Source organism: Pithys albifrons, chromosome 2 (genome assembly GCF_047495875.1).
Source record: "Pithys albifrons albifrons isolate INPA30051 chromosome 2, PitAlb_v1, whole genome shotgun sequence".
In the NCBI taxonomy this organism is placed as follows: domain Eukaryota; kingdom Metazoa; phylum Chordata; class Aves; order Passeriformes; family Thamnophilidae; genus Pithys; species Pithys albifrons.
The window spans coordinates 60,672,878-60,687,751 of record NC_092459.1 but is presented as its reverse complement, the minus strand read 5'-3'; the positions used below and the strand labels follow the sequence as shown (position 1 = coordinate 60,687,751).

The following is a 14,874-nucleotide window of genomic DNA, read 5'->3' as shown; positions in this document are numbered from 1 at the left end:
CTGCAAGAGGTTAGTGTGTCCATGACCTCTGACTCAGTAAGATCATATTCAGAGTCTTGCTCTTCTTCACAGCAAGTACACATAGACATTTATATGAAATGTCTAAACAGATATGAGGTCGTACAGTTTAGGTTATCAGCTGTTAGAATGCAACAGATTTGATTATTTATTTGTTTTCTTGGTTGGTTTCAGTGTGCTTTTAAGCAGATGGATTCCAATTTTTTCTTCAACATACTCTGATAATGGTCTCAATAGTTTGAATTATTTGAATTATCAAGATCAAGGTGAATTTGAAAAAGCCTTAAAATTAATGAAATACCCGATACTACTACAGTTACCTAAAAATGTTAGATGCCATTTCTCAATGGCTGATATTCTAGTACAGTTCTCAAAGTATAAGCCAGATTTAGTGAAAACACTGAAATAGGAATTGCACAAATCAAAATGTCAGGTTTTATACCACTTCTAGTTTTACATGCACAGAATCTGTCCCTTGAAACCAGCAATTACCAGGGACACAAATGTGCATTCATAGAAACCTCAGAGTGAAAGCCTGAAGTTGGTTATTTGGTCACAGCAAGGCTGCAGTCTACCCTTGATGCATCTGTAACTGGATCCTTCAGTTCCTGGGAGCACAGTATACCAGTGGAGAACAGATCCTGCCCTGTAGCTTCTCCTCAAGTAAGCGTAGTACAGTTTGTTTGATCATTGTGTACTGTGTGTATTCACTGAGAAGTGTTTGGTTTTGTATAGGACAGTACTTTTAAATGACTTTTTAAAAAAGTAGATTGTAATAATTAGTTCAGCGGCCCATATTAAAAACAAACAAACAAAACCATATGTTTAATTCTAAATATTTCGGGGGTTTTCAAAAACAATGATTCTCTGACTGGTTTTGGAGAGTGGCAGTACATTCAATAAAGCACTGAAATCCAGAGGACAGGCAGAACATCCAGAGCAGAGTTAAATGAACAAATTATAGTAGTATCTTCAAATGTGAAGAGGTAACATCAGCAATTAAAAGACAGAAAGTGGCAGATTAAAATAAATACATCAAACATATTTTAAAAGGGCTACCTTCTTTGAATTGCATGTGCAGAATGATGCCTTATGACTCCTCCAAACTGCAGGAGCACAGGCATCCTTGTATTCCCTAGTAATTCAAGACTTTGCCAAGTGCCAGTGGTTGACATAGGAATTTACAGCCATTCCAAGAGGTGTTTAAATAGACAGGTAGAAGGCCAGCTATGAAACCACAGTCAGATGGTCAGATTAGCCCCCTAACTGTGGGCTGTTGGAAATGCAAAGGTAATCTCTCCGGTCAAGAATGGGAAGCCTTTTTTACAAAACTGGGAAATTAAAGTGTTTCTTCTTTCTTATCTCTTCCGTATGTACAGTTCAAAGACAGCAAGTGTGATGTTAAGTAGTATAAAAAAGCTCTCAGTTGGTCATCTGTTTTTTTCATTTGCATGAAATGCCAAAACTATACACCCCAGGAACTACATTCCTTTTGTTATGTTGCTACGTAATGTCCTCAGCCCTTAATGACTTTATAACCTTGCAAAGAAGGATGAACAGATGCTTCTCTATCTTCATACCAGTTAAAACCTTTCATTCAGAGGTGCACATGGGATGCTGGTTGAGAGGTCATCTTCAGACTTAGCCCACGTATGACATTGCCTGTGTGGAGGACACTATATTCCATGTTTTACTAGGATTTTTTTCAAGTCTTTTTTCTTTTTCACTGTGATGTCAACACCAAGCAGTTCTTTGGAGAATTTCAGTAGTAGGGCAGAGGAAGACTACAGCAAGCTGAAAGTATGCTGTCTTTCTTCTTGAAAGAGGCTATTTTCTGCTTATTTGCAGGTGGAGAAGAGCTCAGAGGTGGCCTCTCGTTCTTGTAAAGGTGTTGGGCTTATCCCAGACATAAAGTAGACTTGCCTAATGAGAGTCTTGGCAGAGCTCTGTGCATGAATGTAAGGATTTCATAGGAGCCACTGCAGCTTGTCTGTGCTAACACTTGCCCTATAGAATACAAATTCTTCAGGGGCCAGTTACTGTGGTTTTAGACTGGCTTTGTGCTGCCAGACCTAGACAGAAAAGTTTAGAACAGGACTGGATCTGACCCTTAGTCCTTATGCTAGAATCAATATTTATTCTCTATGGTGCACTCAGGATTTAGCTTGGAAGACATAAGCTTCCAATTTGTTCACTTTCAAGAACTGTAATATGAGCTACAAATTGAGAAGCAAGAAAAGTCATATTTTGCCAAATTTTATTTTAAAGCTGTGGAATATAACCATTTTAATGGTCTAGGGGAAAAAAAAGGAGGAAGAAAAAAAAAGAAAAGAAGGAATAATCTTAAAGGTCTGCAGTCAACCAGATATACAGGCCCTGTATACAGCTCACAAAGGCACCCTAGTAATAAAAATGAGCAACAGGATAATACTACTTTCTAGAAAGTTTTAGAAGTCTTGATTTAGTAGGTGCATCTGACATAAATAGAGCTCCTGGTTTCCCAATAATCTTCTCATGTTCAAAGTTTTCACAGAAGTGAAATGTCCTGGTTTGAAGCAGGCAGATAGCACAGTTAGTGTGACTGGGGTAGCTGGCTCTGAGGCCACATTCCTACCAGGAAACCTGGCTTGGCTCCCAACCAGGCAGGACTTTGCAGTTCCTGTCAAATGATGTGCTCAATGCAACTCCCATATGGCTTCTGATCTGAGTAGGTGGGCTGCTCCCAGTCACTCCAGCAGAGCTGAACCCTGCCAAAGGTATTAAAGACAGCGTGCACTTTTATCATCCTTATTTCCTTAGTTTTAAATATGGAGTGCTTGAAATATAGGGAATTTACATCTATTGAACAGTATAAGTTTAATGAAGAGCAATATTTAAAAGTGTTTTTACAATGTTTTCTAAAGGAGAAACTTTAATCACTTGGAAAAATGGAAATCTGTTGTTGGTTTAAGTCTTGACTGGGTAAAACAGACAGAAAGCAAACTCACTCTGTGGTGTCATGTGTTTCTTCTATTACACCGGTCTCCCATTACGGAGGGGACAAAAAAAAGAGGGAAATAATATTAAAGCCATCTTTGATACAGGATGGATGGCAGCTCAAACCAAACCAGAAATTATTATGTTTGTTCTGGAAAGAGATTTATTTTCCCCGGAGGAGTGACTCTGACCAATCTTAAGCCATCAATAATCCCTGTAATTAGTCTATACCTCTTTCCTACTGTAAGTTGAAAAATTATATAGAATGTTCTGAAAATAGCAAGACTGCAGAAATGGCTTGAACTCTGTAACAGAGATCTCAGTCCAGAACAGAAAATTTGTGGACGTATATTGGAATAAACTTTTGCTCAAATAAAAACGTTGCTGTCACATTTCCGTGCCTGGAAGATTTCTTCTATAAAGGTGCTCTCAGTAAAAGGAGTATGGAAAAGAAAGAATACTCCTATTTTTTAGAAGGTTCTTCTTCATCATTTGCAAAATTGCCTAATAAGGAGAAAAGTACTTTTCTTTGAAGATGGCTAATAACTTTATGCTCTTTCAGTGAGAAACATTCACTCTTGTCCCTGTTTCTGCTTCTCAAGCCACATATTTTCCCTTATGTTTGTACTCATATATTGGCATCATTACTGACCTGCGATTCAGTGTAGCTCAGCTGCTGAAATGGCACTTACCTGCCATTTCCTCATAAGGAACTGCAGAGCTGCTCTGTAGTAACCACTTCTGATAGATTGTAAATCATACACAAGGATTTCTTTTTCCATTAAATGACTCTCGTTTGTATTTGATAGGTTGCTGTTATTTTGTAGTACAGGGGATTTCTCTATAGTTAAAATTAAATAGTATGTTACCTATATTTGATTAAATGAACCATCCATCATTTATTGATGGTCTAACTGCTGATATGTTACTTTTACTGCTAAATAAATAGTTCATTACAGGTGGCATAGTAGTGATTCTGTGTGTGTCAAGTCATGAGATTTGACTAATGTCCATTTGTTCTTGGAAAGTGTTACTACTTCCAAAGAATTAAAAACTATTTTTCAATTTTTCGTGTTTTTTTCTTTATAGACTTTTTTATCATTTGTTGGTGTTGTTCAGTGGAGAAAGCATGAGTGCTCTAGGTTTTTTCTGACAGTTTTTAACTGAGGATCATGACACTAGTCTATATCCCATACTCTGGAGCTAATGTTCCAGATGTTTTTAAAGATCTGTTCTTTAGAGATGCTCTAGCTTTTGTCTTAAATAAAAGACATAAAGAAATGGCATCATTGTTGCTTTTGTTAATCACAATTGAAAAAATACTCTTTTTAGTGAAACAAAAGCCAAAATCTGTTTTCAAGGAAATATTTGTTGAACACTGGAAGAGAGAGTCCTCCTTTGGTGAGAGAAATATTCTTAAGGCAGTGAGATTGATGTTCATGCTCCCTGTTCTCGGCGCCAGTCTTTTCAACAGTACAGAGAGTAGCTTGCAGTGTGGTGACAGTCAGACAGGTGCTAAATCATGGCAGACGCAGAAGTCTTTAGCCATGTTTTTGGTCTGTAGGTTCTTCTTTGAGAAGGTAGCCATACCTTCTTTAGCAGTATCACTCTGGCATTAACTAATTTGGACACTACATTTTTGTGTCCCTGGGTGGTGACACCCTGACCAGGAGTTTGTTCTGGTCCCTGAAACATTGAATGAGAAACCTGGAGTCTAAACGTATTAGCTGGAGAAAGACATTAAAAAGGGATTTGCCAGGGAGATTCGGTGATAATCCGGGCTTAACAAAGGCATAGGAATGAAGAGGTACATTGGCAGCTTTCTTTTTACTGATTCAGGAAGGTGAGACTTCATTAGTCTAGACTTGCAGTTATTCATCTACACAGCAGAAACCTAAGTCCTTTAAAACTATTCATGCTCATATGCTTCAAATGTAGTTGCTCAGACCTCTAAGACACAACATAAAATGTTCAAATGTATAGATAAGTGAATTTTTCATGCCTCTGGTGTAAAGAATAAAAAACTTTTTCATCATCTATACCTGATATAATAAATTTCTTATGATTTTTTTTCTACAGGAAATTTGAAGATAGTCATGCCTATTAGATGTCTAGAAGATGCAGGTAATTGCTTTATACTGGGAAAAAATTGTATGTGCCTATTACCTCTATGTTTTCCTGTACCTTGCTAGTGTTTCTTCAACCTTATTTCAGTTTCTTCGCTGTAGGAATGAAAAATATTCCAGTATCTCTATTCCTCATTTTTTTATCCTTTTCCTTACTATTGTTAAATGATGACTGTCTTTATAAATCTGGCTATTTTATCCTGTGTTTGGATAATATGGAAAGAGAAAGCCAAGACTGTATTTCAAATTCAAATGTTGTACTTTTCTATGAAAATCATACCTCTGACCTTTTCTTTTTTATAGTACAACTGTGGAAACCTATCACATTTAAGTGTTAAAATTACATGTATAACTGGATGGAATTGTTTCAACAGTGAAATCTAAAATGCTAAGGTCACATAAACCCAGTTGTAGTTCATTTCTGAAATACATCCTTTACATCTATCAAGACTCACTGAAATTTAATATAGTGATTGGAAGATGAAGATGGGGAAAGGTACCAGTAGTGCTGTGTTTGCAATGCTTCTTTGATGTCTCTTCTTTGACTGTTTAAAAAGTAGTTTAAAAAGGTAAACAACCCCTTCATGTAAAACCAGTTAGATGATCTAAGATAAGAAGTACCTGACTAGCCATCTTAAAATTTGGTGTGCTCCAAGGATTTCTGCCTAGCTGACTATGAGAAACAAGCATCTCCATAGTGGAGGGTCATGTGCATAGTCAGCCTCTATGTCAGAAGCATCTATCACAGTATAAAAAGATTTCTCCTGTGATCACCCTCCTTTGATTTTAGAGAAAGGCTGGGTGACTAAAGTGCATGTCTGAACAGTAGGTGAGTAGTGCTGGATAAGGTAATTCCCACCCACAGTGTTAGGACTCTATTTTCAGCAATGATTTGCTGAAAGAGCTTTGGAAGTATGTGGTGGACTTTCTGAGATCAAGACTTTAAACTGTCCCCAGAAAGGCTTCCAAAGCTACTGTTTAATTTGGAAAGTGTAGATCTCTATTTTCTATTCCTAGGGCTGTTACTGAGTAGTGATTGTGCTTGTGTGTAGTCTCCAGAGCCAGTCCTTACTTTGTCTGCTCACAAAAGGGAGTTTTGTGAAATGTAGTCCCTCAGTACTTTCCATGTAAGACTCAATAAAAGCGCATCTGACTGCACCAATGTTGTTTAGTTTGACTGTATTAATTGGTGTATGTGGTTTCTTTTTTTTTTCTCTGTGCAGGTAGCTGTGTCACCATAGAAAAGATGACGAGAACTTTGCTCTAGGAAATCACAAATATCTCTGGGTCATTCTGCATCTCAGTATTTGATAACAATGGAAAATGTCCAAATGCTATAACAAGTCTTTGCAAATGCATAATAAACTGTTTGGGAATGTTCATGCCATGAACAGAACTGTGTAATACTCACATTAGTGTACAGACACAAATCTAATGCCTATAGACTACTGCGTGGAAAGTTCCAAAGAGAAAGAAAAGTCTGTGAACTTGCTACAGCCCTGGAAAAATGGGAGCAACAAAACTTTAAAAAGCACAGCTTTGGACACTCTCCATGTGTCTGCACAGCTTTCAAGTGAACTAGCACTTAAGACCTTGTGTAACAAAATGGACTCCGGGGACACAGCTATAGGGCAAAAAGCTACCTCAAGGTCTGGAGAAACTGCTAAAGTACCAAGTAGATGGAGGCAAGAACATACAGCTGTTATTAAGATGAGCACTTTCAGCAATCAAGAAGTACAGAGGCAACCACAAGTAGATCACGAGCAAATAGGAAACACGGCATCAGCACAACTCTTTAGTTCTGGGAAACTGGTATCATCAAATGAAGCTGCACAGCAAGTCACAGAGAAGCAATATCCACAGCATCGTCCAAGTCCTTACTCATGTCAACATTCACTTTCTTTCCCACAACATTCATTGCCACAAGGCTTCTTGCACAACATAAAGCCACATCAGAGCTTGGAAGGCCCTCCGTGGCAGTTTCCTAGCCACTTGCAATCAGTTGCCTCAGAGGACTTGTTTCCTTTTCATATGCATAGCCATAGTGGAGGTTTCTCCAGGAAGAAGATTTCAAGTTTGAACCCTGCATACAGCCAATATTCACAGAAATCTTTAGAACAATCAGAAGATGCTCACAAAAAGGAGCACAAACCCAAAAAGCCTGGCAAGTACATTTGTCCTTACTGTAATCGGGCCTGTGCCAAACCTAGTGTACTTAAAAAGCATATTAGATCTCATACTGGTGAGCGACCGTACCCGTGTGTTCCTTGTGGTTTCTCCTTCAAGACAAAAAGCAACCTTTACAAACACAGAAAGTCACATGCCCATGCAATTAAGGCAGGATTGGTACCTTTTACAGATTCAGCAGTCTCTAAATTGGACCTTGATGCCAGTTACATCGATGTGGAAGCTGAAATACATTCAGATGGTGAGCAGAGCACAGACACTGATGAGGAGACCTCACTCCTAGTGGAAGGGTCTGATAAACTGAGCCCCGTCTCTCAGCTCCCCCTGGACATTGCTAGCAGGAGTGGTTTTCACTCCTCCATGGAAGAGTCCTTGGTGGGGCCGATGAAAGTGCCCATTTTGATAATCCCTAAAAGTGGGATTCAATTGCCGAGTGAGAGTTCACCATATATTGGCTCTGATATGTTGCAAACTCCATCCTTAAGTACCAAGTCTGATGACTCTCATACAGTTAAACAGAGACTTGCACTAAGACTGTCAGAGAAAAAAGGACAAGATTCTGAGCAGTCATTAAACCTCCTGAGCCCACACAGTAAAGGAAGCACTGACTCTGGTTATTTTTCCCGCTCAGAAAGCGCTGAGCAGCAAATTAGCCCACCAAATACTAATGCAAAGTCTTATGAAGAAATAATTTTTGGGAAATTCTATAGGATTAATCAAAGGACAGCACTTACTGTAGCCACAGCAAATCAGGAACACAGTTTAATGGGTAAAAAGGGCAAAACAGACCCATCACCTCTTCTAAATAACAGATTAGATATCAAGATGCTTGAGGAACATATTTCTCAGCTGACTCCAAATAAAGACGAACTTGTTGACTCCAGTAATTTGAGCACTATTAAATCTGCACAAGTTTATCCAGGCAGCAATACAGAATGTCGACAATCCCAGATCACCACATCATCCATCAAAAGTGAAACTAGCTTGTACCAAGTCAGTCAGCAGGGTGATGTGCCTGTCCTTCTAGAGCCCCCAGTAGATTCCTCTCCTCTTATTAGAAGTAACTCCATGCCAACCTCTTCTGCAAACACCCTAAGTATTCCCCCGTCTCTGAGAGGAAGCCATTCGTTCGATGAGAAGATGACTGGCTCTGATGATGTATTTTACCCCGGGACAGTGGGAATATCCCACCAAAGAATGTTGAGAAGACAGGCTGCCTTTGAACTGCCATCTGTACAGGAGGGACACTCAGATTCAGACTATCATGGAAGACCAGGGAAAAATATCATTATTGCTTCCAGCAGACAGACCACAGGTGACAAAGGACCATCCTTAAAAGAGAAGAAAGGAGACAAGACCTTTTATGACTATGATGCCAGTGGAAAGCACTACAGAAAGTGGGAAGAATTTGAAGCTCAGAAGCATAACTACAGGGATTCACCATCCTTAGGTGGAATGAACAAAGGAGGAGAGTTTTTTGTTGATCCACTTGGACAATCTCAGTCAGTGCCATCCATGCTTGGAACAACTTTTGAAAACAGAAAGCGCAGGAAAGAAGAGAGTGTTGGAGATGAGGAAGATAGTCCCATGCTTTGCAGCAGTACGACTGGCACCACTGCGGGAATTCAACCTTTGGACTTTGATCCCAAATCCCAAATGCAGGAAGTGCCAAGAAGTGGATTTGCCCTTCAAGGCCTGGAAAATGCTCCCCATTGCAATACGGAGCGCTTTGAAATCTGCAGGCCTTACTTGCAGTCTGGGAGCCCGGCAGCTTCTTTGGAAGACTCATCCTTAGCTGCAGAGCAAGAAAAGACTGCAGAATCACTGGCTAGAAAGCCCCCAGGAAATGTCATCTCTGTTATTCAGCACACAAATTCGTTGAGTAGGCCAAACTCATTTGAAAGGTCTGAATCTACAGAGCATATTGCATGCCCGCAGGAAAAGATCTATTCACCACCTGAAACATGTGAGAGTGAGATTTGTGAGTCCCCAATGAGCCCAGACCGAGCTCCGCAGATGGAAAATGCTGACACCAGTAAGCCGTCTCCCCAGCAGCCTCAGCCGTGTCATATGCAGCCCAGGTTGGTTCGCCAGCACAACATACAGGTACCTGAAATTCGTGTCACGGAGGAGCCAGATAAGCCTGAAAAAGATAAAGAATTGCAAAGTAAAGATCAGGAGAGACCCACTGAAGAGTTTCAGTGGCCCCAGAGAAGTGAAACCCTTTCCCAACTTCCAGCTGAAAAGCTACCACCCAAAAAGAAGCGTTTACGACTGGCTGACATGGAGCACTCCTCTGGAGAATCCAGCTTTGAGTCCACAGGTACAAGCCTCTCTCGTAGCCCTAGCCAAGAAAGTAATTTGTCTCACAGTTCAAGTTTTTCAATGTCTTTTGAAAGAGAAGAGAGTATGAAGTTCATCACACCTCCCAAACAAGATGAATTTGGAAAACAATCGGAGTTTTTAACAGTTCCAGCTGGTGCTTACTCACTTTCCGTCCCTGGACATCACCATCAGAGGGAAATGAGACGCTGCTCTTCTGAACAGATGCCCTGCCCTCATGCTGCTGAAATCCCAGAGATCCGAAGTAAATCCTTTGATTATGGGAACCTGTCTCATGCCTCTTCAGCTGGGACACCTACTATGGCACTGTCTCCATCCCGAGAAAGGAAGAAATGCTTCTTGGTTCGCCAGGCTTCCTTCAGTGGTTTTCCAGAGATTTCACAGACTGATCAGAGCACAGAGCAAAGTATAAAGCAGGAGCAGATGGAACACTCACAGGCTGGTCTTCGCTCCTCCCAGCTTGCCTGGCATCACTCCCCTTCCTCTGTACTTCAGCCCATTCAGGTAGATGACTCTGGAAAACAGGCTATTGGCTCTTGTGCTCAGCTTAGTACTAGCTCATCCCACCTTGCCCAGCAACAGGCTCTTCTTGTGGACAGCCCAGAAATGCTAAGGACTTCCTTGATCCAACAAGCACCTTATATTCCCAACAAACATCCATCAGAGCAGCAGCAGCTATTTGCACATCAGGAAAAAGTCTCATTTTCCCCTATTCATAGCACCTTGTTTCAGTTCCCCTATCCAGCTGTCTGCATGGTTCACTTACCACCATCTCAGCAGCCTGTCTTGTGGCAGTCATGCACAGAACCTCTGCACTTCCAGCATCAGTTTGTACAACAGCTGCAGAAATCTTATATCAAACAACCTTTCCAAACAGACATTCCTCCAAGTTATCACTTGGAACATGCACCAGAGCTTATTGGAAAGAAAGCAGCTGATTATGTGCATGCTAAAGAGCAAACATACCAGCATTATTCAGGAACATCTGGGCAGCATTCAAAAAATATTCTTGCTAAGTACCAGTCAGACCATAGCATTAAACCAACAGATACCTCCTCTGAGCAACATCTTCCGACAGATTTTGACACCCGAAGTGATGGATCTATACAGTCTTTGCCAGGAACAGTTGTTCCTGTCAGGATTCAAACCCATGTACCATCTTACGGTAGTGTCATGTACACAAGCATTTCCCAGATCCTTGGGCAGAGCAACAGTCCTGCAATTGTAATTTGTAAAGTTGATGAGACAGTTTCTCAAAGAACATTGGCAACTAATGCAACCATGCAAGGAATTGGATTTAACATAGCTCAGATGTTGGGTCAGCATGGAGGACTAGAAAAATATCCTTTGTGGAAAGTGCCACAGACGCTACCGCTTGGACTAGAGCCACCAATTCCCCTCTGTTTGCCTTCCAGTTCTGACATGGTTTCTACCTTGGGAGGAAGCAAACGAATGCTTTCACCTGCCAGCAGCTTGGAACTCTTCATGGAGACCAAGCAGCAGAAACGGGTCAAAGAAGAAAAAATGTATGGGCAGATAGTTGAGGAACTAAGTGCAGTTGAGTTAACTAACTCCGATATAAAGAAAGATTTTTCAAGAATGCAGAAGCCTCAACTAGTAAGGCAGAGCTGTGCTACCGAGCCAAAAGAAAGTCTGCCATACCTGTCATCCTCTTCTTCGCTGTCATCCTCATCATCTCAAGATTTCCCACCTGTCAGCATGCCAGCAGCTGATGCTTTCCCACTGGGCAGAGAAAAGCTCTCCAGTTTTGATTCCACATCACCAGGGCAGAAGTCCAGTGGCCCATCTGAAGGGAGAGACTCACCAGAAGAACTGGATGTGGATGAAACAGCTTCAGATATGAGCATGAGTCCACAGAGGTCTTCATTGCCACCAGGAGAAATTCAGACAGAAGACCAGCTGAAGCATCAAAAATTGCCTCTTGGGATGTTAGTCCAGATGTCATCTAATACTGTTGGGAAAGTCACAGCCTCAACCATTCTCCTGACAGATGTAGCAGATTTTCACCAGATCCTTCAGTTCCCAAGTCTGCGTACTACTACTACTGTGAGCTGGTGTTTCTTAAACTATACAAAACCAAATTATACTCAGCAACCAACCCTCAAAGCTTCTGTTTATGCTTCATGGTGTATAAGTTCATGTAACCCAAACCCATCTGGGTTAAGTACAAAGACCACTTTAGCACTGTTAAGGTCCAAGCAGAAAAACACCACAGAAATCTACACTCTGGCTGCTATGCATAGGCCTGGAGCTGGTAAACTGACATCATCAAGTGCATGGAAGCAGTTTGCTCAGGTAAATAGGAAATTTTAATAAAATTAAATTCATATATCTTTATTTGAGAAATTTCTAGTAAACTAAAATGTAAGTTAATGACTTTTTTTTAAAAAAAATGTTCCCTATTGGGAAATCAGACAGTGACATCTTTCCATGACAACTTTTGAGCCTCAGTTTTTCCTTCTGCAAGCTCTGCTACTTCTGCTGTTTCTGTCTCTGTCTCCATTTTCAAAATAAGGTGAAAAAAGTGAGGCTTTTAAAGCCCTGCCTTCATGTGTGCCAGAGCCTGACACATTATCTCCTTTTATTTTGCCCTTCGTTTTTACCATGTCCCAATTCAAACAGTATCAGACACAAACACCATATACATTTGTAAGTAAAGATTAAGCTAAAATTGAGTAAGGATTTTCAGAGTCATTTAATGTCTTTTACATATTGACTCTTCCTCATAGATTAACCATTAGATAATGGTGCCAGGGAAAATTCTGTAATGGCAATAAAATTACCTTCTGAGGCTTTTCCATCTCTCATTTCCATGATTTTTTTTCTGAGAAAAGATACAATATTGTCTTTTCTATCAAGATTCTCATAAAAATTTGTCCATGTTGCCTCTTCACTTATTCTCTGTTAAATTAAATGGAACAGATTAATTCTTCATATACAGTTGCACCAAAATGAGAGTTTGGCTTTGACCTGGAATGTTAAAAGTATTTTAAATGAAGTGTGCATTTATTGTGTGCTCCAGCAGTAACACCCTTCCTTGACTTTGTTCTGCAGATGAAACACGAGCCATTCTTCTTGTTTGGCAGCAAGCTTGAAAAGAAAGTAGTGGGGAATATTTTAAAAGAAAGAGTAAAAGGAGACATTCATGGAGATAAAGACATTACATCCAAACAAACTGAGCCGATACGAATTAAAATCTTTGAAGGAGGGTAAGAAAATATAACTGGAAATTTCAAGCTCAGCCTGTCATTTTAAAGACATTTGAAAATGAATATGAATGAATTAGGATGTGAACAGTCTCCTGTGTTCCTGCCATGTCTTGTAGCTCCCAAGCCTCTCCTTTTTTTGTGTATTTGTCAGTCTTAAAACAAACTGCAGTGTACCTGTATACTTTGGGCTCAACTTTGCTACTAGGACAATTATGTTTTCCATCTGTGGGAGAGCATTCGAAATTGTTGCTTTAGTTCCTTAGGTCATAAAGAAATGGATAAACTGCTAACATTTTGATATTTTCTATACCCTCTCTTTGTGTTTAATGGCTTTCATGAGGATATCTTTCCATTTTTAGACACTGTATTTCTGGTTGCTTGAGTGGATTGACTACACATGCTTAGTCTTATTCTTGTAGTATTTTGTTATTTGTTGAGGTTGAATTTTGGAAGTAAAATGTAAGATGCTTATGAAATCTCTGGTATCTAAGCCTAAGCCATAGATCTGTCATGTGTGGTTGATTAAATAATGTTTAATTTTGCTGTGGCAATCTATCACTCAAGTGACAATGGGAATGAAGAGGGGAAAAGGAGACTTGGAAGCCATTAACATTGTTTTGAGGCTTGTGAAACTTATTATGAAAAAAAATTAGACACTTGTCCGCAGTATACTATGAAATGGAAGATATTGTTTAGTTTCTTTTATAGAATTCTGACACAATGCAATTAATTTGCCAGTTTTTAGTAGAGAATAGTCAGGTGGCTGAACAAGATGTGTTTTTCAGTCTTACCAAACTCAGATGATCTCACAGCAGTGTTTTATTGGGGTAACTAAATAATAGCTCAAGAGGGAAATGTGAGAAATTCATACCTTCTTCTGTCAGTTTGTACCCTTTAAAATCTCAGTTGTCCCTTGTTGATGTTATGTTTTTGGCTGCGCTTGAATAGTCTCCATGAAATTAACATTGGCATTTCTCTGTAGTCTGCAACACTGAAGAGTATAGTCTACATCTTGCCTGAAAGACTGAAAAAGCCATTTGGGAGATTTTTATAGTATGTCAGCCCAAACACTGATCCTGGCTGTTCTCTGTAGTTGTACCTTGTCCTAGTATCCAAGCTAGCTATCTGATTGGCTTTACAAGAGTGACCCAAATGCAGCAGTCAGCCTAAGTTTATGAGAAGTTTGAAGAGCTGTTGCTTCAACTCACACCCACTTCCAAGTATAAAATTTGCCTGCTTCCCACTATGTATCCTTTCTGAATTTGGATGACCCAGCTGAAGACAGTCTGCACTGATGTAAGCTGTATGATGAGAAGTCAGAAAAGTAAAAGAGTGTTAAGAAAAACAACTTAAAGGAGGATTGAGATCAGTGTGAGCTGCAGCAGATCACTCTAAAAAAAGCCTCTACTATCTAATACCTTCTTTAAGAAATTTTGTGTGTTATTTACACCACCCTAAGTTTTCCTGTACTCCAATAAGGTTTATGAAACTATTTGAGTAAAGTCATGCTCTTCACACTTCACCTAGAAGTGTCTTCTGGTAATTCTTGAGTGTGTTTAGATAACCTTTGCGTAAAACAAAACATAAGAAACTTGGATGTGCACATGAATTTCTGAAGTGGGGAGTACAAATATCGGTGCAATAGATTGGGACTTCCTCAATAGAAGCATATAACCTGCAAAACTACAGCAAATGAGGTGATGCAGTGTCAGTAGGTCCATTCTTCTTATGCATCATAATTTTATGGTACATTTTGCAGGAATTATTTGTGGAAGAATAGACTTGTTCTTTTCATTAATGTAGCTATTTTTAAATAGACTTTGTATACCTTAGATATTATTGCCACGTCTTGCATTGTTTTCTGTCCTCGTTATTGAATATGTCCTTCTCTGGTTATTTTTTATGACTTCTGAAAGCTGGTTTTTGACATGGGTGGGTTTCAGTTCTTGCTTGCTCTTTTCTGCTTGTGGAGCTATTTTGTTCTTCTCTCATCA

The 14,874-nt window shown here is 39.8% G+C and overlaps 1 protein-coding gene across 10 annotated transcripts in view; it reads left to right on the top strand.

Moving 5' to 3' along the window:
- The window catches only part of HIVEP2 (HIVEP zinc finger 2), a 140,951-nt gene that overhangs the window by 110,940 nt on the left and 15,137 nt on the right, over positions 1-14,874 (top strand). For all 10 annotated transcript variants that reach the window (XM_071549204.1, XM_071549207.1, XM_071549205.1 and 7 more), the window contains 3 exons: positions 5,074-5,118; positions 6,344-11,966; positions 12,726-12,880. In XM_071549204.1, the coding sequence (XP_071405305.1) occupies positions 6,555-11,966; positions 12,726-12,880 (5,567 nt within the window). In that variant the 5' untranslated portion in view covers positions 5,074-5,118; positions 6,344-6,554. The remainder of the gene's footprint in view (positions 1-5,073; positions 5,119-6,343; positions 11,967-12,725; positions 12,881-14,874) is intronic.